The sequence below is a fragment of the Scyliorhinus canicula genome, chromosome 5 (genome assembly GCF_902713615.1).
Source record: "Scyliorhinus canicula chromosome 5, sScyCan1.1, whole genome shotgun sequence".
Taxonomy (NCBI): domain Eukaryota; kingdom Metazoa; phylum Chordata; class Chondrichthyes; order Carcharhiniformes; family Scyliorhinidae; genus Scyliorhinus; species Scyliorhinus canicula.
This window is the reverse complement of record NC_052150.1, coordinates 37,403,884-37,429,930: the sequence shown is the minus strand read 5'-3', so window position 1 is coordinate 37,429,930 and position 26,047 is coordinate 37,403,884. Positions and strand designations below refer to the sequence as shown.

The window sequence follows — 26,047 nt, the reverse complement described above, 5'->3', positions numbered from 1 at the left end:
TTGGATTGGTTCCATGCAATTGGGGAAAGCACCGGGGCCAAATGATTTTCCGGCCAAATTCTACACAGTTCGGCGCCTTGTTGGCATCGCACTTACAGGGAATGTTCAATGACTCTGAGAGGGGTGCTGCTGGCCACACTGACGCAGGCCTCGATTTCTCTAATCCCAAAAAAGGACAAAGATCCCCTTGAGTGTGGGTCTTTTAGGCCTATTTCACTATTAAACATAGAACATAGAACATAGAACAGTACAGCACAGAACAGGCCCTTCGGCCCTCAATGTTGTGCCGAGCCATGGTCACCCTACTCAAACACACGGATCCACCCTATACCCGTAACCCAACAACCTCCCCCTTAACCCTACTTTTATTAGGACTCTACGGGCAATTTAGCATGGCCAATCCACCTAACCCGCACATCTTTGGACTGTGGGAGGAAACCGGAGCACCCGGAGGAAACCCACGCACACAGGGGGAGGACGTGCAGACTCCACACAGACAGTGACCCAGCCGAGAATCGAACCTGGGACCCTGGAGCTGTGAAGCATTTATGCTAACCACCATGCTACCCTGCTGCCCCTAACACTGATGGGAAAATACTAGCTACGGTTCTGGTGAAACATTTGGAGGGGTGCTTACCAGAAGTGATCTCAGAAACCTGACTGGGTTTGTCAGGGGCCAACAGTTGTCGTCCAACATCAGGTGGCTTTTGAATGTGGTCATGTCACCTTCTGTGGAGCAGGCGCCGGAGGTAATCACCTCCATAGATGTGGAGAAGGCCTTTGACCGAGTGGAGTGGACGTACCTCTTTGAGGTCTTGGGATGATTTGGGTGTTGTCCTACTTTTATTTCCTGGGTGAAACTGCTAAACAATGCCCCCACGGCTAGTGTCCAGCCCAATGCTGTGGGCTCAGAATATTTCCGACTGCACAGGGGCACAAGACTGGGATGCCCACAGTCTCCACAATTGTTCATCCCAACGATTGAACCATTGGCCATTGCGCTTATATCGTCAATGGAATGGAAAGGTATTGGGGGGGATGAACATAAAGTGCCCCTTTTCGCGGACTATTTGTGTTGTACACTTCTGATTCTCTCACATGTATGGGAAAAATTATGGAACTGTTGAAAAACGTTGGATCCCTTTCAGGGTATAGACTGAATATGAGCAAGAACGAGATGTTCCCCGTAGATTCCCTGGGGAAGAGGACAGATCTGGAGGCTGCCTTTTAAGCTGGCCAAGACGCAATTTAGGTATTTAAGGATTCAGGTGGTGCACAATTGGACACTACTGCACAAGTTGAACTTGACCGGTCTAGTGGAAGAGGTGATGGGGGACCTGAGGAGGTGGGATGCCCTCCCACTAACCTTGGCTGTTCGAGTACACCAGGTCAAAATTAACATTTTACTGAGGTTTCTATTTGTGTTCCAGAGTCTTCCGATCTTCCTCCCTAAATCTTTTTTTGCTAGGGTTGATAAGATTAATCTCTGCCTTTGTTTGGGCGGGAAAGACTCCTAGGATTAGAAGAGCCTTCCTGCAGAGAGGACAACAATCCAGTGGGTTGGCGCTACCAAACCTGATGCTCTATTACTAGGCAGCGAACATTGCGAAGGTGCGAAGATGGTTTGAGGAGCCTGGTGCGGGTGGGGTCGGCTGGAGGAGGCCTCTTGCGTAGGGTCATGTCTAAGGCTTTTGCTTATGGCCCCTCCTCCGTTCTGCCCGGTCAAACTCTTGTTGAGCCCGGTGGTAGTGGCATTGTTAAGAATTTGGAACTAGTTTAGACAACATTTTGGACTGGAGGCATGACTTTACTGTCACTAATCTGTGATAATCAAATGTTTGCACAGCCAAGGCTAGATGCAATGTACAGGATATGGAGGAGAAGAGGGTTTGAGAGGTTCAGGAATTTATTTGTGGAAGGTATGTTTGCAAGTCTAAAGGAGATGGAGGAGAGATCTCAACTCCCAAGGGTGAATACATTCAGGTATTTTCAGCTGAGGAACTTTATTCGTAAAGAGCTGTTCTCATTCCCCCAGTTGCCGAGACCCACACTGATAGATAGGATGCGATGGAGCAGGGAAAGATCTCCGATATATATGAGTGTTTGTTGGAGATGGGGAAACCATCACTAGATGAGGTGAGGGGGAAGTGGGAATTAGAGCTGGGACTGGAGCTAGAGGGAGGGGTGTGGAGTGAGTTCCTGCAAAGAGTGAACTTTACCTTCTCCTGCACTAGGTTGAGCCTGATACAATTTAAAGGGGTACAATTTAAAGGGGTACAATTTAAAGGGGTACATAGAATGCACTTAACTAAGACACTTATAAGTGGCTCCTTCCCCGAGGTGGAGGACAAGTGTGAGCGTTGTTCAGTGAGGTCTGCGAATCACTCACAATGTTCTGGTCCTGCCCCAAGTTAGTTGCGTTCTGGGTCTCATTTTTTGAGATCATAGAACAGTATACATAGAACAGTACAGCACAGAACAGGCCCTTCGGCCCTCGCTGTTGTGCCGAGATAATGCTGAGATACCATTGGTGGATAATGCATGTTGTCTATTGGTCCATTGGTGGATAATGCATGTTGTCTGTTGGTCGAGACTGGATGGTAGCTCCGCTCTGCAAGGTGGGGTATAAGAGCCCGTGTAACCCCAGCAGCTTCCTTTCTGTAACTGAGCTGCTGGGGGAAACATCTAGCTTATTAAAGCCTTCAGTTGGACTACAACCTCGCTTCTGTGGTCATTAATCGTGCATCACCACTGTTAAACCTCTGTCATTGAAATTAATCTATGATACCTACTGTTGACTTCCATCCATTAAATGTCCAATCAATTTCTGGCAGAAAATTAAAAGTGGGGATAATGGAATGAAGGATAAGCAAGGTAACTGGACAACCAATGTCCCTCTCCACTAATGGGCAAGATTCTCCGTTTGGGAGACAAACAAGTTCTCCCGGCAGAACTGAATTGGACCACTTTTACGACCCCCTTGTGGTCGTAAAGCGGGATGCAGTTCAGTGTCCCACAGCATGCAGATTTATGCATGGCATAAAACACGAGGGATTCCTAGGGCCATCTTGAGTGGGCGGTCCAATAACGAGGCCTCATGGCCAGTCACCGCCCCCCCCCCCCCCCCCCCCCCCCCACCCGCCAGGACCACTGTAATAGGGGGTCTGGAGCCTGCGGTGGGGGGAATCCCCATTTAAAAATGGCGCCCCAATCTCTCCCTGCACCAGCAAGATGAGTTCATTTGTGCAGGAAGTTAGCCTAAGTGCAGACTCGCCGGGGCTCAGAACGAAGCAGAGTCCCGTTTAATAGCAATGTCGGTATTAGCGCAGTAAGCACTGGGAAACATCTAGCTAAACTTGCCTGACACGGGACTCTGGCTAAACGTGACTGACACGGGACTCTGTTTCATTTCCATATAATTGTTCCCTATATGCCTCAAGCTAGCAGCTTATTAGAAGCAGTGAACAGTTGGAAATTTCACAAATAGCTTCCACCTCTGGCAAAGTTCTGTTGATGGGACAGTCATGCATGATCCTGCCCAGCTCTTCCACTGAAACTTTCAAAACATAGTCTGTTCACCATAGCTAGGACCAGTTGAATGAGTCTGGAACACTGACCTCTCTTTCTCCCAAGTATCGCCACCATGATTCAGTCCCTGTTGGAGATCGTTAGGGTCCAACTAGAGCCATGTCTACTGGTGGTGATCTTTGGGGTGTCAGTCTCCTCGGAGCTCCTTAAGGGGAGTGGGGGAGGGCTGATGTCTTGGCCTTTGCCTCCTTGGTGGCTCAAAGGCAAGTCCTGCTTGGTTGGATGTCAGCGGTGCCACCCAGGGCCTTAGTATGGTTGAGTGACTTGGCAGAATTTCTGCGATTGGAAAAGATTAAATATAACTGGAGAGGGTCAGAAGGAAGGTTCTATTCCAGGTGGATGATGTTCATCACTTTCTTTAAAGACCTGTTCATGGCCAGCAGTTAGGGGGATGAAACGGGAGGCTAGTGGAGCTGAGAAGGGACAGAGGATTTAGGGTTGTTGCTGTTACTTTACTAAAATAAAACTGACAAGCTGTTTGTATGATATAGTTAAGCCTTTGTATGTTAGAATTTCAGAATGTTTGGTATAACATATATTAAAAAAACAGGCTGACAGCTACAGGGAGTAGTGTCTGAAATGTCAGGTGGTTTAGATATTCCTAATACTTACCTTTATTTTTCAAATTCTCCATATTTTCCTCATCTATACTAAAATGCCAACTTTGATATTTCGTGCACTAGATGAATTAAAATGCAGCCATTCAATGAACCCAATAAAATGGTCAACTGAACGGCATTGTGACCAAAAGAACTTTATGCTGATTTTTGCAAGATGCAGGCAAGTAAATCATAGGGGAAAAAAAGACTCCTGCACAATGTGCAACCTCCCCGTCCCACACTTAATATCCAAAGCCCAACAAGGTCAATATTGACTTGGTTCTGTGTTCGGTTTTTGAATTGTTTCGCATGCCTGGACTCCTATTCCTCCCATTGTAGTCTGTTGTAAGGAGCTGTCTCACATTTGTGTGAATACCAGTCAATCATAAGTTAAATTATATGCATTCAATACTGCACTCTCAGATCATCCACGGAGAGCAATCACCTCCATAGTCATTATTTGTTCAGAAATTCCTCCTTCCAGTCAAGGTTTTGATTTTTATACCCTGGAAACATTTGCTAAAATCAAACGTCCATTTGCATCGAGTCCTCACTGCAAAAACAGGCCATTTGACCCAACTGATCTAGACCGGCATTTATGCTGATTAGGGGCTTCCTCCTACTCCTTTTCATCTTATCCTATTACCATGTCCTTTTATTCCTTTCTCCTTCGCGTGCTCATCCAGCATCGCCTTGCATGCATTTCTGCCTCAACTATTTGTGGCAGATCATTGCCTGTTTTGAGGAATCACTTGAAAAACCTTTTACTGAATTCACAAGTTGGAGTTGTTCCTCACTATCTTATATTCATGACCGTTTGTTTTGAAATCTTCCATTAATTGGAACCCTTTTCTCTACATCTACCCTATCAAAGCCTTTAAAATTTTAAAGGCCTTGTTCAGATCACTTAAGGCCCAACAAAATTGAATGAAGTCAACAGTCTGATTGACAACTTGACATTTTACTTCAACAAATCACGAAGGGATTTCTCAAGATAGCTCAAACAAACTCATAGAAGATAGGAGCAGGCGTGGGCCTTTTGGCCCTTCGAGCCTGCTCCGCCATTTATCACGATCATGGCTAATCATCCAACTCAATAGCCTAATCCTGCTTTCTCTCATAACATTGGATCCCATTCACCCCAAGTGCTATATCCAGCCTACTCTTGAATATATTCAATGTTTTAGCATCAACTACTTCCTGTGGTAATGAATTCCACAGGCTCACCACTCTTTGGGTGAAGAAATGTCTCCTTATCTCTGTCCGAAATGGTTTACCCGGAATCCTCAGACTAAACTCTAATTCTGGACACACCCACCATCGGGAACATCCTCCCTGCATCTACCCTGTCCAGTCCTGTTAGAATTTTATAAGTCTCTATGAGATCCCCCCTCATTCTTCTGAACTCCAGCGAGAACAATCCTAACCTAATCAATCTCTCCTCATATGACAGTCCCGCCATCCCTGGGATCAGTCTGGTAAACCTTCGCTGCACTCCCTTGAGTGCAAGAACATCCTTCCTATGAAAAGGAGACCAAAACTGCACACAATATTCTAGATGTGGCCTCACCAAGGAAAAATGGGAAAGCAAACTAATACCCCCTCCTCTTACTTACCATGGGCTGGATTCTCCGCCCCGTCGCGCCACATTTCTGCCCTGACCCGCCGGCGGGATTCTCCGCTACACCGGCTGGTCAATGTGGTTTCCCATTGTGGGGCAGCCCCATGCCGTCGGGAAAACCCCCCAGGTGCCGGCAAAACAGAGAATCCCGCTGGTGGATAATCCCGCCCCATATTCCTAAAAGCAGTTTTGTGGTATTATTTTTAGTGTCCGCGTTGGCGTTTGCTGCTGATGCCGTGCAAGCACATTTGCACCGTTTTACTCCGTAACGTCAATGCGAGTGATGGAGTAGACAGCAGCCAAGAGCAGAGATGCTCCTCCAACAGTTACTAAAGACGGTGATTTAAAAGCCTCACCTTTTTCTGAGTCTGTGTGGCAGAGGAGAGGAATAGAGCTGGGGCTCAGGATAGGGAGGGAGGGAAGGCTTCTGATACACCCGGTGATGACTGCAGTTCTGAGTTACAGCCTCCATTTCCCCCGTTTGCAGATCAAGGGTGTCGTCTGGTTGAATTTTACTCTGATCAGCTAGTCCCCGAGCTCCATGGCGGGTGAGCGGTCAGGATCCCTGGAAACTGTGGGGAGCCTGTGCCCGGCCTGCCTGCCCACCACAGGACCAAATTGGCTGAACGGCTTCAGGGTGGGAGTAAGATCCAACCGGCACGGTGTCTCCTGCAAATAACGTCATTGGTTTTCTGCACATGCCCTGACGGATGTTGGTGATCACGTGTTGGGAAGAGACAGTGTATTTCTTTTAAGGCTCCTTCCAGGAGGCCATGATAATATGCTTGTGGCATCTTAAATTCAATACAGCATTCAAAAATGACAGTAATATTTTTTTCAAATTCTTTATTGGGATGTGAGTAAGCTGACAAGGCCAGCATTTATTGCCCATCCCTAATTGCCTTTGTGTAGGTGGTGGTGAATCACTTTCTCGAACCACTGCAGGGATTGTGATGTCGCTGTTCACAGGGTGCTACTAGAGAGTTTGAAGATTTTTACCCAGTGATGACGAAGGAACGGTGATGTGTTTCCAAGTCAGGTGGAAGGGGAATCTGCTGCCCTTCTAGGTGGCAGAGGATATGAAATTTGGGAGGTGCTGTTGAAGGAAGCTTGGTGAATTGCCAAAGGGCAAACTGAAAATGGCACACACAGCTGCCACTGCACAAGTGGCCGAGGAGTAACTATTTAAGGTGGTGGATGAGGTGCCAATCAAGACAGTTGCTAAGCTTTTTGAAAGTTTTGGAGCTGCACCCATCCAGACAAAAACAAAAGTACTCCATCACACTCCTGACTTGGGCTTTGTCCGCTGGTGGACAGGCTTTGGGGAGTCATCCGACTGCTGCAGAATACCTAACTTCTGAACAAAGAACAAAGAAAATTACAGCACAGGAACAGGCCCTTCGGCCCTCCCAGCCTGCGCTGATCCAGATCCTTTATCTAAACCTGTCGCCTATTTTCCAAGGATCTACTTCCCTCTGTTCCCCGCCCGTTCATATATCTGTCTAGATTCATCTTAAATGATGCTATCTTGCCCGCCTCTACCACCTCCGCTGGCAAAGCGTTCCAGGCACCCACCACCCTCTGCGTAAAAAACTTTCCACGCACATCTCCCTTAAACTTTCCCCCTCTCACCTTGAAATCGTGACCCCTTATAATTGACACCCCCACTCTTGGAAAAAGCTTGTTGCTATCCACCCTGTCCATACCTCTCATAATTTTGTAGACTTCAATCAGGTCCCCCCTCAACCTCCGTCTTTCCAACGAAAACAATCCTAATCTACTCAACCTTTCTTCATAGCTAGCACCCTCCATACCAGGCAACATCCTGGTGAACCTCCTCTGCACCCTCTCTAAAGCATCCACATCCTTCTGGTAATGTGGCGACCAGAACTGCATGCAGTATTCAAAATGTGGCCTAACCAAAGTCCTATATAACTGTAACATGACCTGCCGACTCTTGTACTCAATACCCTGTCCGATGAAGGCAAGCATGCTGTATGCCTTCTTGACCACTCTATCGACTTGTGTTGCCACCTTCAGGGTGCAATGGACCTGAACTCCCAGATCTCTCTGCACATCAATTTTCCCCAGGACTCTTCCATTGACCATATAGTCCGCTCTTGAATTAGATCTTCCAAAATGCATCACCTCGCATTTGCCTGGATTGAACTCCATCTGCCATTTCTCTCCATCTGCCATATTTTGCTATATTCCCTGACAGTCCTCCTCGCTATCTGCAACTCCACCAATCTTAGTATCATCTGCAAACTTGCTAATCAGACCACCTATACCTTCGTCCAGATCATTTATGTATATCAGAAACAACAGTGGTCCGAGCACGGATCCCTGTGGAACACCACTAGTCACCTTTCTCCATTTTGAGACACTCCCTTCCACCAGTACTCTCTGTCTCCTGTTGCCCAGCCAGTTCTTTATCCATCTAGCTAGTACACCCTGAACCCCATTCGACTTCACTTTTTTCATCAACCTGCCATGGGAAACTTTATCAAACGCCTTACTGAAGTCCATGTATATGACATCTACAGCCCATCCGTCATCAATTAACTTTGTCACTTCCTCAAAGAATTCTACTAGGTTTGTAAGACATGACCGTCCCTGCACAAAACCACGCTGCCTATCACTGATAAGTCTATTTTCTTCCAAATGTGAATAGATCATATCCCTCAGTATCTTCTCCAACAGTTTGCCTACCACGGACATCAAGCTCACAGGTCTATAATTCCCTGGATTATCCCTGCTAGCCTTCTTAAACAAAGGGACAACATTAGCAATTCTCCAGTTCTCCGGGACCTCACCCGTGCTCAAGGATGCTGAAAAGGTATCTGTTAAGGCCCCAGCTATTTCGTCCCTCGCTTCCCTCAGTAACCTGGGATAGATCCCATCCAGTCCTGGGGACTTGTCCATCATAATGCCTTTTAGAATACCCAAAACCTCCCCCTTCCTTATGACGACTTGACCTAGAGTATTTAAACATCCATCCCTAGCCTCAACATCTGTCATGTCCCTCTCCTTGGTGAATACCGATGCAAAGTACTCATTAAGAATCTCACCCATTTCCTCTGATTCCACGCATAAATTCCCTCTTTTGTCTTTGAGTGGGCCAATCCTGTCTCTAGTTACCCTCTTGCTCCTTAAATACAAATAAAAGGCTTTGGGATTTTCCTTAACCCTGTTAGCCAAAGATATTTCATGACCCCTTTTAGCCCTCTTTATTGCGCGTTTGAGATTCGTTCTACTTTCCCGATATCCTTCAAAGCTTCATCAGTTTTGAGTTGTCTCGATCTTATGTATGCTTCCTTTTTCATCTTAGCTAGTCTCACAATTCCACCCGTCATCCATGGTTCCCTAATCTTGCCATTTCTATCCCTCATTTTCACAGGGACATGTCTGTCCTGCACTCTAATCAACCTTTCCTTAAAAGACTCCCACATTTCAAATGCGGATTTACCCTTAAACAGCTGCTCCCAGTCCACATTCCCTAGCTCCTGCCGAATTTTGCTATACTCAGCCTTTCCAAAATTTAGCACTCTTCCTTTAGGACCACTCTCGTCTTTGTCCATGAGTATTTGAAAACTTACAGAATTGTGATCGCTATTCCCAAAGTAATCACTGACTGAAACTTCAACCACCTGGTCAGAATCATTCCCCAATACCAGGTCCAGTATGGCCCCTTCCCGAGTTGGACTATTTACATACTGCTCTAAAAAACTCTCCTGGATGCTCCTTACAAACTGTGCTCCATCTACACCTCCAACACTACACAAGTCCCATTCAAAGTTGGGGAAGTTAAAATCTCCCATCACAACCACCCTATTGCTCCTACATTTTTCTATAATCTGTCTGCATATTTGTACCTCTACTTCATGCTCGCTTTTGGGAGGCCTGTAGTAAAGTCCCAACAATGTTACTGCACCCTTCCTATTTCTTAGCTCTACCCATATTGCCTCAGTGCTCGAAACCTCCATCGTGCCCTCCTTAATCACAGCTGTGATATCATCTCTGACTAGTAATGCAACTCCTCCACCCCTTCTACCTCCCTCTCTATCCCTCCTGAAGCATCTATACCCTGGGATATTTAGTTGCCAGTCCTGCCCTCCTTCAACCAAGTCTCAGTAATACCAATAACATCATATTCCCAGGTACTAATCCAAGCCCTAGGTTCATCTGCCTTACCTGCTACACTTCTCGCATTAAAACAAATGCACCTCAGATCACCTGTCCCTTTGCGATCATCATCTCTTCCCTGTCTACTCTTCCCCTTAGTCACATTGAGTTTATTATCTAGTACCTTACTGGCTTTAGTTGCTGCCTCTTTACTGACCTCTAACTTCCTAATCTGGTTCCCATCCCCCTGCCACATTACTTTAAAACCTCTGGTCAGTGACTGAAGCCAAAGTATTTATGTAGTTGGTACAATTAAGTTTCTGGCCAATGATAAATCTTACCCCCTATCCCTCGTCCTTGGCCTGAAAGATGTTGATGGTGGAGGATATGGTGAACCTAATGGTGGCTAGGCTCCCTCTTGTTGGGGTTGGGCCTTAACCTGGTACTTGTGTTGCATGAATGTTATTTGTCACTTAATAACCCAATCTTGAATGTTGTCCAGGTCTTGTTGGATGTGGACATGGACTAATTCAATGTCTGAGGAGTCGCGAATGGTACTGAACACTGCAATCAGAAGCGAGCATCCCGACTTATGACCTTACTATCAAGGGAAGGTCAATGATGAAGTAGCTAAGTATTGCTGGGCCCAGGGCACTGCCTTGAGTACTCCTGAGCAATGTCCTGAGATTGAAATGATGAGGATATCCTCCATCGTGTTTGTTTGTCACTATCATTGTCCTAAATAGGATAGATTCAGAACAGATCTATCAGCTCAAAACAAGGTATCCACTAGATGGTGTGGCTCATCATCAACAGCAGAGCTGTATTCAACTACAGTGTGTAACCTCCTGGCATAGAGTATATCCTTCACTTTACCAGTATCATCAAGCCTGATGATCAACCCTGGTTCAATGAGGAGTGCAGGAGAGCATGCTAGGAGCAGCACAAAGCAGACCTAAAAATGAGGTGCCAACCTGGTGAAGCTACAACACAGGACTAGGTACATGCCCAGCAATCTCACAACCAATGGCTCAGATAAAAGCTCCGTGGTCCTGCCATTGCCGTGATCTGTAGTGGATAATTGAACCATAATCCCAGCCAAGCTCATATCAAAACTCCAAAACCTAGGACTTGACTCCTCCCTCTGCAACTGGATCCTTGACTTCCTGACCCATAGACCACAATCAGCAAGAATAAACAACAACACCGGCTTTATGATAGTCCTCAATACCGGCGTCCCGCAAGGCTGCATACTTAGCCCCCTACTATACCCCCTATGCACACACAACAGCATGGCAAAATTTGGCTCCAACTCCATCTACAAGTTTGCTGATGACACCACTGTAGTGGGTCGGATCTCGAACAACGATGAGTCAGAGTACAGGAGGGAGATAGAGAACCTAGTGGAGTGGTGTAATGACAACAATCTCTCCCTCAACATCAGCAACATTAAGGAGCTGGCCAATGACTTCAGGAAGCAAAGTATTGTACACACCTCTCTCTGCATCAAAGGTACCGAGGTGGAGATGTTTGATAGCTTCAAATTCCCAGGTGTGCACATCACCAACAATCTGTCCTTGTCCACCCACGTTGACACTACGACCAAGAAAGCACAATAGCACCTATACTTTCTCAGGAAAGTAAGGAAATTTGGCATGTCAACATTGACGCTTACCAATTTTTACAGATGCACCATAGAAAGCATCCTATTGGGCTGCATTACAGCCTGGTTTGGCAACTGCTCGGCTAAAGACCGTAAGAAAATACAGAAAGTCGTGAACACAGCCCAATCCACTGACTCTGTCTACACCCCCTGCTGCCTTGGGAAACAAATCAAAGACCCCTCCCACTTGGGTTATCCTCTCTGCCAACCTCTTCCACTGGGCAAGAGATACAAAAGTCTAAGAACACGCACTGACAGATTCAAAAACAGCTTCTTCCCCGCTGTTACCAGATTGCTGAATGACCCTCTTATGGACTGAACTGATTTCTTCACACTTCTTCTCTACTGAGTAGTCCTACACTCTATATGCTTCATCCAATGTCTGTGTCTATGCATTTACATTGTCTATCATGTGGCCTATGTTTTTTCATGTATGGAATGATCTGTCTAGACTGTACACAGAACAATACTTTTCACTGTAGCTCGGTACACGTGATAATAAATCCAAATCCAACAACTGGAGGAAGAGGCCCTGTAAATATCCCCACCTACAATGTTGACAGAGTAAATGGCAAGCATCTTCAGCTAGAAATACCAAATGGATTTTCTCCCTCTCCCTCATCGCGAGACCCCCAGCACCGCATGCCGGTCTTCAGACAATTTAATTTAGTTCCTTGTGACATAAAAATATGGCTGATGTCACTGGATACAGCAAAAGGCTATCGACTCTGAAACATCCTTCTGTAATACTGAAGACTTGTGCCCCGGAACTAGCCATATCCCTAAGCCAAGCTGTCCAGCTACAACAATGTAGAAAACTGTCCAGGCAAGGCTTGCCCACAAAAAGTAGGACATTTATCACCTCAATCATCAAAGTGAAGGAAGGTGTCATTGACAATGCTATCAAGTTTCCTCAGTCGGCACTATCCTAATTGCCAATGCTCAGTTTGAGTTTTGTCCAGATTCCAGACCTCTTTAAGTGTTTAGTCCAAACAGAACTTTAGTATTGCTGAAAAAAAAAGACATGTCAAAGTTTTTCATCGTGCACTCATCAGGACACTTTGCAAGAATAAGGGGAAGCATTTCCTACTGTCGGAGAAGAGAATGTGATTGGATGGCAAGTGGACTCTGGTAGAGGCGTTGCCATGAAGAATGCTGCAGTTAATGCTGACTGACCGATAACGACCAAACATTGTCTGAAATTTAAACCAGACAGCTTAGTCAGGGCATTGCCTTGGGGAATGAGTCAGTGAATAGTGGTATACCAATTGCTGTTCGAGACCAATCATTTCAGTGCCAGTGTGGTGCTAGGTATGTAGGCCACATGTCCCAAAGCTTGGCAGGCGGTTATATCAAACAGCATATCCCAACCACTGTTCACAATGGGCAAGATACAGACCATATCCAACCTGCCTGTTCTTGCAAAACTCAAATCACAATGTCTAACATTAGATGTGATTCCGCGATTGGACAAAATTTGCTAAATAATCCACAGTGTGCTAAGAATTATGCCAATGACCCATCTAAGATTGTCCGTTGGGCTCCCAGTGTGGCATATTTGCATGTACTGGATGCTACATATATTAATACACAAGGCCCTGTTCTTTGCAGACAAAGAACATGAAAACTAGGAGCAGGAGTAGGCCATCTGGCCCTTCCAGCCTGCTCTGCCATTCAATGAGACCATGGCTGATCTTTTGTGGACTCAGCTCCACTTTCCGCCTGAACACCATAATATTTTAGTCCTTTATTCTTCAAAAAACTATCATCTTTTATCTTGAAAACATTTAATGAAGGAGCCTCAACTGCTTCACTGGGCAGGGAATTCCATAGATTCACATATACACACATTGTTTACGTTTCAATTACACAAAATTAAGTGACAACCGTGCTACTACCCACTAGTTGGAATCATACCGAGCACAAAGACAGACTGTTGGAGGCCAATCATTTCAACTTCAGGACATTGCTGCAGGAGTTCCTCAGGTTAGTGTCCCAGGCCCAATCATCTTCAGCTACAGTGTTTTCTCCACCATAAGGTCAGACGTGAAGATGTTGTCCAATGACTGGACAATGTGCAGTGCCATTTAAAACCCTTCCTGATGGAATACTGCCTAGTTGCATGGAAACGTGAGGCGCCAAAAATACCTCGGAAACTCAATACCATCCAGGACAAAACAGACTGTGTGATTTGTACCCCTTCCACCACCTTAAACATTGACACCCTCCAGCTCAATCTGCATCATCCACAAGACGCACTCCGCACCTTGCCAAGGCTCCTGTGTCACCACCTAGGTAACTTTATATTTGCAATGCTTAGTAGAACAAGGGCAGCAGATGCGTGGGAACATCATCAGCTGCAAGTTCCCCTCCAATCTTATTACCGTTCCTTTGCCGTTGCTGGGAAAAATAAAGGAAACCCCCCATTTCCCCCATTACCACTCTTGGTGTACCTACAAATCAAATGGGCAACAGCATTTCAACAAGGTGGCTCACAACTACCCCTTCCCAACGGCAATTAGGGATGGGCAAGAAATGTCGATCTTGCCAAAGACACACATCCCATGAATGAATGAGATCAATTTTCCCTTGTGCCAAGTATGATTCCAACTTTTGGAGAATTTTATGCCTGTTTTCTGAACTCAATTTTTCAGCTTATGCCTTAGATATTATCAGCTGCAGTGCTACCCAGTATATTCAAGCCATTTACAGCACAGGATTTGCAGTGTGAAAACACTCAGGTTACGTTTCCTGTCCCCAAGAGTGATGTGTTTGTTTTTACATTAGTTTACTAAAAGCTGAATCCAAAGATGTGGAGGTTAGGTGAATTGACCATGTTAAATTGCCCCTTAGTGTCCCAAGGATGTGCAGACTAGGTGGGGTTACGATGTTACGGGGATAGGGTAGGGGAGTGGGCCTAGGTAGGGTGCTCTTTCGGAGGGTCGGTGTCGACTTGATGGGCCGAGTGGCCTCCTTCTGCACTGTAGGAATTCTATGGTTCTAATTCAGAATGTATTTTAGTCTATTTGGTTCTTCACTGTAAACCCTGTGGAGTAGGCAGCCAGTAAAATTGACTGCTCTTTGGCAAATGTGTGGTGAATGTGATTCACACTATCTATAGTTGCCAATATCACTCCATGTATATATGTTCGTTATCTACCCATTGTAAGTGCAGTTGCACTATCCGACCACCAGGGGGGGGGGGGGGTCGCTCTGGGAGTACGCGAGAGTTTGTACTGGGCTCCTCCCTTGGCTCCGCCCAGGACTCCTCCCCCTGGGACCGATGTATAAAGATCAGTGCCTTAGACCCAGCCTGCAGTTCATCTGGAGTTCAATGATGAATTGGCTGGCTCTGTTGTAAGTGTATTAAAGCCTCTGTTCAGATCCAACTACACGTGTTCGCTGAATTGATGGTTCCATCAAAATGCACCATGCCCTGTCTTGTAATACAACAGGGAGCATAATGGACTGCTAGTCTATATAGCTCCCAGCTTATGTACAGTTCTAACTGGCTTGAATAATGGGGAAAAGATCATCCGATGTCAGCCTTAACTTAAAACAGGTTTCGACATGCACAAAAACTGGGAAAAAAGGAATGAAGCTTCTGAGGATTATGCTCACAAATCTCTATGGACTGGTACAAGATGTTAAGCTGAAGGTTCTGTTAAAAAAAATCTTGCTGGAAAATTAACTGTTCCTGAAGTAGAGTACAGTATCAAAAGCAGTCACACATTGTAGTAATGTCTCAGCAACGTTTGACGGAGTGGTTATTTCAAGTTCTTCATGAAATTCAAAAGGAAGTTGGTTTTGGTGCTGTTTATTTTTATAGCTACTGTATAAATGAAATTCACCTTTTGTTAGTGATGTCAGCACTTGGTTTTCTCAAGGTTTATGCTGACATTACACAACGTGTACCAGTGGATTATCTTTCACTATAGGATATAAACCAAAAATCACATTCCTCATTTCACAGTTCAGCAACAGAGAGCAGCAGCACTGACCTTGTTGAAGTCCTCAGATGTTGCTCTCATTTCCTTCCACGTCTTATTCAACAGCTGGATGCAGATGCAAAAGAACTCCTCGAATGATCGGTCGTGGGTAAAAAACATGGGGTGAAATTCGTTGCAGGTTTCACTAGCTGTAGGGTTATGCATGAAGTGGGCATTGGGGAAAATGGTGGGATGGAAGGAGTAGGTGAGAGGACAGGAGAGGGGAGAGAATTTGAAGGAAAACGAGAGGAGGGATTTTGAAGGGAAGAGAGGTGAGGGAGTCGAAGAGGAGAGAGGGGAGGGAGTCGAAGAGGAGAGAGGGGAGGGAGTCGAAGAGGAGCGAGGGGAAGGAGTCGAAGAGGAGCGAGGGGAGGGAGTCGAAGAGGAGCGAGGGGAGGGAGTCGAAGAGGAGCAAGGGGAGGGAGTCAAAGAGAAACGAGGGAAGGGATTCGAAGAGGAGCGAGAAGGGAGGGAGTCGAAAGGAAGCAAGGGGAGGGAGTCGAAGAGGAGCGAGGGGAGGGAGTCGAAGAGGAGCGAGGGGAGGAAGTCGAAGAGGAGCGAGAAGGGAGGGAGTCGAAAGGAAGCGAGGTGAGGGAGTCGAAGAGAAGCGAGGGGAGGAAGTTGAAAGGAAGCGAGGGAAGGGAGTCGAAGAGAAGTGAGGGGAGGGAGTCGAAGAGAAGCGAGGGGAGGGAGTCGAAGAAAAGCGAGGGGAGGGAGTCGAAGAGAAGCGAGGGGAGGGAGTCGAAGAGAAGCGGGAGGAAGTCGAAGAGAAACGAGGGGAGGGAGTCGATAGGAAGCGAGGTGAGGGAGGGGAGGGAGTCAAAGAGAAGCGAGAAGGGAGGGAGTTAAAGAGAAGTGAGTCAAAGAGAATCAGGGGAGGTAGTCACAGAGAAGTGAGGGGCAGGAGTCGAAGAGAAGCGAGAGTCGGGGGGTGAACGGAAGGGGAGGGGGTTTGAAAGAAGCGAAGGGAGCAGGTTGGGAGGAAAGCAAGGGGAACAGGTTTGAAGGGAAGCGAGGGGAAGGGGTCAAAGAGAAGTGAGAGACAGGGGGTTGAAGAGAAGTGAAGGGAGGGGAAGGAAGAAAGGAGATAGAAAACATAACATTTATTTAATTTTTTTTTTACACATAAACATTTCAAATACAAGGTATCAAAACAATATATACATTCTTAAACATAACACCCTCAACTAAACATACGCAGCAGGCCTGTGCTGAGAGGGTAATGTAAGAAATGCCAAAATAACTAAAAGGCCATTTAGCCCACTAAAATTCATTCTTCCAGGTGTAGGTATTTATCAGATAATCATACAAGGGCACAGCCTGTCTGGGAGGAAGTCTTTCATGTTCCGCGAAACAATCACGGAAATCTAGAACATCTTTTTCACAATGTCTTCACAATTACTTAAACATTTGCTCTTGGTTCTATCGAGGGTCAGGGATTCATAGTGGCTGCAGTGGTTGAAAATAAATAATAGTCCATTTTTAGAAGGCGGAACTCTGCAAAATTTGTTGATATATTTCTATGATCCCATCTAGCTTTCCTTGGACGCAATAAATGAATAATTTTGACAACTGCTGGACTGCAATATGTACCAAGGATTTTCAGATCAAAGCATTTTCCCACCAAGCCCTGGAAGTGACCATCATTAAGACTATAATGTAGATTCCTAGCAGGATGGGATCATAACCCTGTACCTATACATGTACTGACCATCAATAAGGAATCCAGTCATCTGGATAAATGCAAAAATGCTCCATGTATGGCACAATAGTGATATAAACACATTTTATATGCAGCAGCAACTGGGAGAAGTTGCAAATTTATTTAATATGAAATGTTACCTTGATTCAGTTGGTAAAATAAATTACTTCAATTTATATAGTTTGTTTCACATCCCCAGCATGCCCCAAAGCACTCAACAGCCAATTAAATATTTTTGAAGTGTAGTCATTGTCATTATGTAGGAAATAGCCACGTTGTGCACAGCAAGGTGCCACAAACAGCATAAGATACGTGATCAGACTATGTTTTAATGGCGTTGGTTGAGGAATAAATATTATCCTGGGTTCAAGTTATTTCCCTGGACTAGAACACTTAATCTAGTTTTTTTTTAAGTCAGGGTTTAAACTTTTTTTTATTCAATCAGTAGTAAGTCAAGTATTTTAAAACAAACAGCATAAAGGTGTTGGTAACGCAGCACAGCTACAAAAAGTATCAGCTTTGGTAGCGTTCTTGCCCGAGTCAGAAGATTCTGGGTTCATGCCCCACTCCAGAAACCTCAGCACGTAATTTAGGCTGACATTTCAGTGCAGTATTTGAGGGAGTGCTGCACTGTCAGATGTGCTGTCTTTTAACTGAAACATTAAACAGATGCGCTTCCTGCCCTGGCAGATGAATGCAAAGGATGTGTCCAAAGATGTGCAGGTTAGGTGAATTGGCCATGATAAATTGCCCTTAGTGTCCAAAATTGCCTTTAGTGTTGGGTGGGGTTACTGGGTTATTGGGATAGGGGGAGGTGTTGACCTTGGGTAGGGTGCTCTTTCCAAGAGCCGGTGCAGACTCGACGGGCCGAATGGCCTCCTTCTGCACTGTAAATTCTATGATATGATGATTACAAGACTTCCAGAAGTAAAGGGAAGACTGGCCTCCCAGTCAACATTTAGTCTCATTTGGCCATAATAATAATCTAAATTAATCTTTATTATTGTCACAAGTAGGCTTACATTAACACTGCAATGAACTAACTGTGAAAATCCCCTAGTCACCACACTCCGGCGCTTGTTCGGGGAAACTGAGGGAGAATTCAGAAAGGCCAATTCACCTAATAAGCATGTCTTTTGGGACTTGTGGAAGGAAACTGGAGCACCCGGAGGAAACCCACGCAGATACGTGGAAAACATGTAGACTCCGCACAGTGACCCAAGCGGGAATAAAACCTGGGACCTTGGGGATGTGAAGCAACAGTGCTAACCACTGTGCTACCGTGCTACCATTATCTCATTGCTGTTCGTGGGAGTTTGCTGTACATTACAACAGTAACCATGCATGAGAAGTATTTTATTGGATATAAAGCACTTTAGGATGTCCTGTTGACATGAACCGTTCCATATGAACAGACAATTTATTTCTTTAAAGCTACCTTTGGGACATTGATGGTGCAGAAAGACTACCATATTTGCCTGAAAACAGTCACTGCAATTCAAAAAAGATTCCCTGAATAGTATCAGTTTTAACAACAGGCAACATTTCTCTCTTGTCCCTTCTCTCTATTTTAAAGGAAATAGTAATTGATCCGTTTTATATCTTTACAATGCAGCATTATCTGCAGAATCAATAATGAAACACTAATGTCCTTAAATCTCTTTAAGGTCAATAGACCTGGTAAAACAAACAATTGCAAATGCTCCCCAATTCAAATATTGCTCTGTACATTGTGATCAATGATTGGAAATTATTTTTCCGGACGATGGGAGCAATTTACCGACCTCGTCGCGCCAGACTGACCTGATTAACACTAGACTGACCTGATTAACACTAGACAGCTGAATGCTTCACCCGATGCTGGTGTTTATGTCGTTACATTCGTGGACCTTGTGTTGCCCTATTATGAATTTTCTTTTTATTTTATCTTATTTTATTTCCATGTGCTTAATGATCATTGAGCTACTCTCAGAAAGATATTTTTCACTGTACCTTGGTGCACGTGACAATAAACCAATCCAATCCCATCCAACTTGGAGATGCGACAAGGCCACTGAATCTCATGAGATTCAAAGAAATCCCGCGAGGCATTGCAGTCTGGCCCTCACTGGTCCATTAGGATCATTTAAATATGCACGCGTTGGATTCTCCCGGGGCCCGGGATTCACCGGTCACGCCTGGGAGAACTTGCCAGGATGCAGTTCAGTATTGGTCCACAAACGTGGACCAGACGTAATGCCACCTGGGGGGGGGGGGGGGGGGTCTCCCAGCCCACTGGAGACCCCTGGGTGCTGAGCCATTAGGCAGGGTGGCATCCTGGCACTCCTGCTGGCACCCGGGCACTGCCACCTGGGCACTGTCACCTGGGCACTGCCCTGGTGCCGGGTTGCTCATGCCAGGCCCTGAGTGCCTTGTCCATAAGAGGCGAGGTGAGGGGGGGGGGGGGGGGGGGGGGGGGGGGGGGGGCTCGAGGAGACCCAGACGAGGGGAAAACACCCCGCTAACCACGCCCAAAACCGGACATCCCGTTGAATTGCCCTCGATATCTAGCTGTGCTGAAGGCACATGTGAAGAACAAAATCTTGACAAATCAAACCATTATTTTATATTTCAAAGTGATGCTTTAGCAGCAAGATTTCAATTTATTTAACTGGCTCAATCTCATCCATCATGAACATAGGCAGCCTAACCTCTCTGTCACACAATCAATTCAAAACATAAAACTAACGGTTTCGGAAAGACTTTCACAATGAAGGGAATAGCTCGAAGGCACTCATCACCGTATCGTTACGGATGTAATTAAGTACTGGTCTCAGTATAGGTGAACCATTGAAGGCAATAGATTTTTTTCCTCATATTTTGAAATTTCGTTTTATATTGAGTTTGTTTTGAAATGAGACTGAAATTCAAAAAACCCACAATGATTGGAAACACAAGGCATAACATTAGAACCTTGCCCACCAAGCAGAAACCTGGCAAGACAGGCAACTAAAACGGTCCATGCAACTTGCCCACCGACTTCATGTGGATTTCCATCTCCAGTTGTTTGTGGAATATTGCTGTGTACAAATTAGTCAACATATCATTCGTGACAATACTGCAAAGTGAAAGTAGTATTTGTGTGCCACTTGAGTTTGTCCTGAAGACATGAGAAGACATTATATAAATGCAAGTTCTTCCTTCTTTCAATAATTTCTTTCAGGGAAGGCACAGGGTAATATGGTGGTTAGCATAAATGCTTCACAGCTCCAGGGTCCCAGGTTCGATTCCCGGCTGGGTCACTGTCTGTGTGGAGTCTGCACGTCCTCCCCCTGTGTGCGTGGGTTTCCTCCGGGTGCTCCGGTTTCCTCCCACAGTCCAAAGATGTGCGGGTTAGGTGGATTGGCCATGCTAAAATTGCCCGTAGTGTCCTAATAAAAGTAAGGTTAAGGGGAGGTTGTTGGGTTACGGGTATAGGGTGGATACGTGGGTTTGAGTAGGGTGATCATGGCTCGGCACAACATTGAGGGCCGAAGGGCCTGTTCTGTGCTGTACTGTTCTATGTTCTATATATATTGAATTGGAAAGAATCATGTTGCAGCAGAAAATAATAGTCTTTTAAGACAAGGTCATGATAGAGGGAAGTTGGCTGTCCCATGCTTGGCCTGGGAGTGCTTAATGCTGGAGCCAGATCATGAAAGATTGGGAAATAGATTCCACTCTTCAACATGGCCATCCTTAACCTTGATAAACACAAGGTTTAGCAAAAGTAATCAATTCTTCCTTTCAATTTAAAGACTAACGATTCACCAGCTTAGCTTTTTTTTTTACTTCTCCCACTGACGCAAAAAACGTTTGAAGCAAAGGCAGATTTTATGAATATATCAGGATGTGCACTTAGATTATATGGAAAACGAATGAAAAACTGCATTTTAGTGAGGGCAGCATTTTGTTGGCTTCTCCATTTCCCACAATTGAACAGCATTCACTGCAGCCTGGATTACCCCATACAATGGCTCTCCATCAGTGTTCCGGGGATCACTGAACTCTTCCTCACAATAAGAGATTGGGTAGTTGCTGTGCGCTTTACAACCACTGGTTGAAGCCCCCAACCACACCTGAAACATAAAATTGGGCAAATGACTGAAAACCAGCAGCAGGATGAAGCCGAGGAGAAAGGATTTGGAGTGGAGTCGGCCAAAGTCTAATCTCTGAAAAGTAAAGGTCAAAAGAAGAGCAAAGGGTTCTGGAAAGGGGAGGCGGGGGTGTGTATTCAAAAGTCATAATGAGTAGCAAGCCACGTCAACAATGCCACAAAAATTCAGCCAAAACACTAGTATTCATTTCTAGAGAAATAGAATTGAACTGACGGTCAGGAGGGATGGGAGGTAGTGGAAAGCTGGTGATCAAGGGGAGGGGAAGCTGGTGATTGTTGGAGGTGGGCGGGGTAGTGGCTGGTGACCATGGTGGAGGGGGCACTGGTGGTTCCGTGGGGTTGAGGTGGGGGCGGGGGGGGGGGGGGCGTTGGTGCTGGTGATCCATGGGAGTGGGGTCGGGGGGGTGAGCGGGAAAGGGAGGTCCTGGTGATCCATGAGGATGAGGGGGGGCTGGTATTCAGGAGGGCTGGGGGTTTGTGGACTGGGAGGCTGGGAATGCCGAAGTAGCACACCAATTCCCTGGCTCCCAAGGAGTACACTAACCCTGAGAAGCAGCCGCTCCCACTTTGGAACAGCTGCCGGAATCCTGTTAACCGTGACTCTGATATGCAAATTAGGCCCGGCCATCTTTTTGCTGGGGCCACGTCCATGGGCTGATTTCTGCATTTTAAAATTTGTTGGGGTGAGCAAAGGGTCAGTGTGCTCGATCTTCATATTTGAAAACCAGCCCTCATTCCCTGTCGGGGTGAGAGTTCAGATCAAAGCCCAAGATCTTGGGCAAAAGGGTAAAATGACGTGTGCTCAGCTTCATTCCCAATCTGAACTTCTTCAAAACCCAATGGCAAAATTCAGCTAGTACTGCTCCGTCTCATAAAGAATGGTCAATGTTCGCTGCTTCCGAGGATGTCTGCAGCTGCTGTACATCCATTCTGGCACAAATCCTAAAAGCTGTCAAATGGTCCATTTCTCATTTTGGCAGAATAAGCTTCTTGTACAATGCATCTGCACCTACACAGCACTTTAATGCATCCCACTGGACTCGGAGAACACTTTCAAATTACTTATTTAAAACCTCAGCAAAAGGGGAAAAAAGCTCTTTGCAAAGCCATGGTAAACCTTTGACTGAAAGGCCAATAAATTAACCATGAACACCCCCGAACAAATCTGTTGGACTGTTGGATAAATTCCCACAATGCACCAAGTCTGTCATTTGATAAGAATATGCAGGACTGCCAGTGATTAGTCTATAGCATTTAATCTCTTTAGAATTACCACCTCGATCCTCAAGTCACATATAGATTTCAATTAACACCCTATTCCCACAGGGTCTTTCCATTACCCCCAAAATTTTAGTTTTTTTCAAAGCACTTTAGATTCTGTATCAAATGTCAGCTACTCATGCCATCCAGATTTACTACATGGCTTTCCAATACTTGCATTGCCTCTCTCCAGTAACATTGTCTTTGGAGAAAGTACAAAAGAATCTTTCAGAATTATGGACACATCAGTCTCTTCTAATGAAAGAATCCATATTTAGACAGTGTCCTCCACAACTACAGGAACTCCCCAAGCACCTTACGGCAATTGAAGCACTCTGGAAATATGGTCACTTTGGTGATGTAGGGAACTCATTTGCTCACAGCGCTGTCTTACCAACAGAAACAAGATAATGACCAAATCATCTGCGGTAATTAGTTACGGGATAAGTATTGGCCAGCACTCCAAGCTTCTACTCTTCCAGTCCGTGTCTACAAATATGTTGGATCCCACCTAAGAGGGGGGGGGGTCTCGGTTTGACTTTCTCATCAGGGGCTGGTTTAGCTCAGTGGGCTAGACAGCTGATTTGTAATGCAGAACAAGGCCAGCAGCGCGGGTTTAATTCCTGTTATCGGCTATGAGAATTCTGAATTCTCCCTCTGTGTACCCGAACAGGCGCCAGAATGTGGCAACTAGGGGCTTTTCACAGTAACTTCATTGAAGCCGACTTTGACAATAAAAGATTATTATTATCTGAAAGATAGCTGCCTCCAGCGGTGCAGCAGAACTGCAATGGAGTGTCAGCCTACATTATGTGCTCCAATCTCTAGACTGGGGCTTGAGTCCGTAACCTGCTGAATCAGAGGCTAACAATTAAGAACAAGAACAGAATGGACGGCTTTAAAATCGCACCTGCCACCTTGCCAAATGATCTCCAGCATCTAACCCTGCTTCACCGTATGTCCATATTTGATCTTGTTTTTCGTGTACCACAAGGGATTGAGTATTACATATTGAACAGAATGTGAAGGCATTACTGCATTTAATTTGTTTTTAATCATTAGTAAGATAATCAGTACAAGTAGTTTTCTTTTTGTTTTTCAGCCAATATTTAAATATCAAAATCTCTCAGGTATTTTATTCATTCTAAAGTAATTACCAGGTATTTGCAAAAAGCACCAAGTCTGCCAAGCTTTTCAATCTTTAAGTTTATTTACAGCAAAATAATAATTTAACATCTCACAAATCATCCCATTGGCACTCTGAATTGGACCAACTCATCTTATGCTGATCCATTATAGAGTCTGTCAGCTAGTTAGAGACTTTAGACAAGACGTGGGACGACACAAGCGCTATCTATCAAATACCTGACAGCCCCAATTGGAGGTGACAAATTGGCAATTTACCCCTGGAACAGAATGGCAATGTATTTGCACCAAAACAAATCTGAGGCTGCTTCCCATGCGTCTGGCAATCACATGGGTCTGCTGTTCATTCACTGGATAATGCAGACACAGGGCTCTCGAGGTTTACAGTACAAAGGATGGTATTTGTTCCAGCACATCTGGGCTGGGGTTCTTTACTAGATCAATCCAATATTAATTCTATTGCCTGACTCTCTCCCATAGTCCTATACCAGGCTTGCAAGCCCCTTTATGTGGCACACTAAGCAACTGTTGGCAATACCAGGGATTTAAAGATTTCTGCAAGGGTCTGCTCCTCCAATGAGAGTCTGTTCTCCCACGTTTGCTGCTAATAGGCTTCACAGTGAGCTTACAAGGAGGAAACATGGGAGAGAAACAGCAGCGAACACTGGCAACTGTGAGTATGCAAAGATAGAGACACTATGGCGTGCATGGAGCCTCTGTTCACGCGGGTGAGGCGCATGTGTGTTGGGGCGGGCGTGCGCGTGTGTTGGGGCGGGCGCTCGCGTGTGGGGCGTGCGCTCGCGTGTGGGGCGTGCGCTCGCGTGTGGGGCGTGCGCTCGTGTGAGTGGCGTGCGCTCGTGTGAGGGGCGTGCGCGCATGTGTGGGGCATACATGTGTGTGGGGGGTGCATGTGTGTGGGGCGTGCATGTGTGCGCGTGTTTGTGGGGCATGCACGTGTGTGTGCATGTGTGTGCGGGTGCATGCGTGTGTGGGATGTGCACGCATGTGTCAGACGTGCGCGCGTGTGTGGGACATGCATGCGTGTGTGGGATGTGCACGCGTGTGTGGGACGTGCACGTGTGTGTGGGACGTGCACGCGTGTGTGGGACGTGCACGCGTGTGTGGGATGTGCACGCATGTGGGGAGAGTGCGCATGTGTGTGGCATGTGCGCATGGGGTGTGCGCGAGATGCACCTCTATCAGTTAGCGAGTGAGCACCCCACACCTAGGAATGAGCTGATCACACATTCTTAGCCTTTTACATTCTAATCTTTATTTGTTATTGGTTTTTTTAAATTGTCGATTTTTTTGATGGAATTTTTGATCAGCATGTTGTTTATTTTTGCACATCAGCTTTTCTTAAATTCACATTTAATGTTGTGCCAAACACATGGCAATGTTTAAATCTTATCTTTCCAAATTTAGCTCATCGGCCCCCACCCCCAAATGTGAGGAAAATTGAAATGTGCCCCCCACTTCCACAAAGTTTGGACAAGCCTGTGCTATACCATTCCAAAATTAATCCTACTGTTTCAGCCCTGTAACAATCCAGAATTACTTCCCCTGCCTGCACTCTCTTCCTCTTCAACTGTTTCTGTATCTTTCTTCAATGCAGCACACTTATTTTACTCTTACAATATCGTGCACTTCTGGCACATTTCACTCCATAATAATACATCGACTTCTCCATGTTTACATGGGCTGTTCTTAGTCTCAAATCTTACTCATGTTTTCCACATTTTGTATATTCATGGTATTTGGTACAGTATAAAAATAAGCTTACATGGACATTAGTGGATTAACCTATTTACAAAAGGCTCCTCTCTATCCATGTGAGCAATTCTGGCCTCTTCCCCATTCTTGATTTTCATCACTCCGTTATTGGTGGCCGGATGTTCAGTTGCCTTAGTCTTAAGTTCTGAAATTTCCACGCTCTCCCTCTTTTTCTTCCTTTAAGATGATCCTTAAAACTTACCTCCTTCCTCAGGTCTTAGTTGATTGCTACAATATCTACTGTCAAATTCTACGAGTCAACATTCCATGAAGCAGGAATGCTTGGAATATTTTACTATCCTAAAGGTGATGTGTAGGGCGGTATGGTAGCATAATGGTTAGCACTGTTGCTTCACAGCGCTAGGGACCTGGGATAAATTCCCGGCTTGGGTCACTGTGCAGAGTCTGCACATTCTCAGTGTCTGCGTGGCTTTCCTCCAGCTGCT

At 45.6% G+C, this 26,047-nt stretch overlaps 1 protein-coding gene across 3 annotated transcripts in view; it reads right to left on the bottom strand.

Moving 5' to 3' along the window:
- The window catches only part of elmo1 (engulfment and cell motility 1 (ced-12 homolog, C. elegans)), a 330,714-nt gene that overhangs the window by 110,939 nt on the left and 193,728 nt on the right, over window positions 1-26,047 (bottom strand). For all 3 annotated transcript variants that reach the window (XM_038796915.1, XM_038796914.1, XM_038796916.1), the window contains one exon: window positions 15,598-15,734. In XM_038796915.1, the coding sequence (XP_038652843.1) occupies window positions 15,598-15,734 (137 nt within the window). The remainder of the gene's footprint in view (window positions 1-15,597; window positions 15,735-26,047) is intronic.